General features: G+C 43.8%; 1 protein-coding gene across 2 annotated transcripts in view; it reads left to right on the top strand.

Moving 5' to 3' along the window:
• The window catches only part of egflam (EGF-like, fibronectin type III and laminin G domains), a 32,549-nt gene that overhangs the window by 25,731 nt on the left and 4,205 nt on the right, over positions 1-2,613 (top strand). For both annotated transcript variants that reach the window (XM_008289485.1, XM_008289484.1), the window contains exons 15-18: positions 35-160; positions 618-861; positions 950-1,061; positions 2,478-2,594. In XM_008289485.1, coding sequence (XP_008287707.1) covers positions 35-160; positions 618-861; positions 950-1,061; positions 2,478-2,594 — 599 coding nt within the window. The remainder of the gene's footprint in view (positions 1-34; positions 161-617; positions 862-949; positions 1,062-2,477; positions 2,595-2,613) is intronic.

Here is a 2,613-nt window from a genome sequence, read left to right on the forward strand (position 1 = left end):
GACACGTGAGTTGATTCTGTCCTCGTGTCCTCAGGCGAGTGCAGTGACAGTGTGTGCGATCTGGTCAGCTGCACCAACGGCGGCGTGTGCTTTGCGAACCGGGCTGACGGCTACATCTGCTTGTGTCCGCTGGGCTTCAGAGGAGCGCTTTGCGAAGAGAGTGAGTCCACTTTGCTTTTTCAGCCACACCTGCACGCAGAACACACACGTCCTATTTGCAAGGAGAGTTTTGAACAGTAGAAAATAAAATCACTTTGCGGTTTGCTCGTTCTCGATGGCTGGCTCGTATTGTCACACGGGCCTTTTAAGGTAATTACTCAACAGTTGAGAGCAATACGAAGAAAATTGGTTAAGATGAGGATTATTATTTGTCATATGGAGGCAGAGGGATTGATTACATGTCAGACCAGCCTTCATACAATATAACCTTCCACTTTCTCTCCTCGTCCTCGTGTCCTTTCTCCTGATTTTCCTCTGTTCTCATTACTTTCCTCTTTTTCCTCCCTTTTCACTCTTAATCACCTGAATGCTGGCTTCTCTTCTTTCCCAATGGCTCTCAAATTCTTTTTCTTTCTTCCTGCCTGTACTTTTCTCATGTCCTCTCTCCGGTTCCTCAGGTTTCTCAGTGTCCTCGCCGCTCTTCAATGAAACAGTGTTTTCGTACGCCGTCATCCCCTGGCCTCAGTCCTCTCAGAGTTATCTGTCCTTTACGGAGTTTGAGGTGACATTTCGGCCGTCGCTGCCCGACGGGGTGCTGCTGTACAGTGATGACGCAGGCAGCGGAGACTTCCTGGCTATAAACCTGGTGGACAGATATGTAGAGTTCAGGTTCGACTGCGGCTCTGGAGGAGCTGTAATAAGGTACTAGACAGATTCAGTCTCAATCTATTCTGCCTTTCTTTCATACTTTCTAACTACCTGTCCAACACTAAGCTTGTCTGTGCTGCAGGAGTGAGGAGCAGATCAGTCTGGACTCGTGGCATGAGCTCAGAGTGTCTCGCACAGCGAAGAGCGGCATCCTGCAGGTGGACAGCCAGAGGCCGATGGAAGGAATTGCTGAGGTGTTTTAAACATTGCTTTATGACATTTTTTGGACTTCACAACAAAGTCAGAGCCTTCACACACACTTCATTTGGTTCTGAAGGCTGTGGAGGCAACATTTGTGTACATGCCGTCCAGTCAAAGTCACCTTTTAAATGTAAAACACTTACTCATCGTTTAGCCCCGGTTTGGTCCTCTAGCTCCTGAGGAAAACGTCACATTCCCCTGTGCTCATCTATCTTAAGTGAAAGATAAGCCTGTATTAATCCCACAGTGGGGAAATTTGCAGTGTTGCTGCAGCAAAGGGGGCCAGTGCAAACACGTAGGGAACATCAGCAGGAAGTGAATATAAACAAGAAATATGTGCATTAAGTTCTGTTGATATTGTGTACGTTCTTACATACGTGGACATTCTGATTATTGATGTGAAAAATACTGATATTGCACGTATTTATACTAGGGGTGGGACTTTAACGCGTTAATTTCGACTCATTAATTACAACAAAAATAACAAAAAATGTGTTGCTATCCAGGACTGCTAGCGCTAACAGCTCCGGCGGTTTCTGGGTTCCCTGCAACATGCTTTGCATTCATGTGGTACCGTAAGCTTGATGTGCTTTGGTGGGATGCAAATTCTTTTTTGTACAAGTTGCACAAAACCACGCTCCTGTCAAGGCTTCCATCAGGCAGTTTTTTTTTAATGAAACTTCATCAGTCCAAGCGATGCACTCTCATTGGATTCCTCCATGTTGGTTGTTGTTAGCGTAGCGCTGACGCATCTTGTGCATCAGTGTGATTGGTGGACCATGAAATTGGGCGCTAACAAACGTTCCGTGTTGCCTGGATGCAAGCTGCGATTATATGCGTTAGTTTTTTTAACGCGTTATTTTTGTTGTAATTAATTAATCAGAATTAACGCTTTAAAGTATATTAGGGGTGGGACTTTAACGCGTTTTTTAGGCGTTCATTAAAGTGGTCCCACCCCTAATTTATACATTAAAACAACATCATTGCACACATACTTCCGTGAGAATGAATATTAAAATTGCAGATTCTTGTATTTGTAGAAGAAATCAATACTGCAGAGAGTTTTTTAAATATACAAAGTATTCATAAAGGTTTGAATGTGTTGATGTTGCAGTGATGCTGCATTGTAATAGTTTCATGAAAAGTCAGTGAAGCATTTCACTAGTTCCAATGATGAAAATAGGCTAAATGTCAGCGTTGTATGATTTGGTGTCCCTTCGTCTTTCATACTTGATTGAAGGGCAAAGTGCACGAGGAGTGGGAAATTACGCCATCCCTGATTAAACATGTGATTTTCTTAAGCAAGACAAGAATCATATTGCAGACAAACACATTCTTTTTTAAAGCATAACTAGATTTTTCTCCCGACGGTTGGCATAATTAATCTCTCTGTGGTGTTTGCTTTGCAGGGAGCTTTCACTCAGATCAACTGCAGCTCACCTCTCTATATTGGCGGAGTGCCAGAATACGATAAAACCAAGAAGACAGCCGGCGTGAAGAAGCCCTTCACTGGAATCATTCAGAAGGTAAACGCTCCTACACAGT

The sequence above is a fragment of the Stegastes partitus genome, unplaced genomic scaffold, assembly GCF_000690725.1.
Source record: "Stegastes partitus isolate 25-593 unplaced genomic scaffold, Stegastes_partitus-1.0.2 Scaffold618, whole genome shotgun sequence".
NCBI classification, from domain to species: Eukaryota; Metazoa; Chordata; class Actinopteri; family Pomacentridae; genus Stegastes; species Stegastes partitus.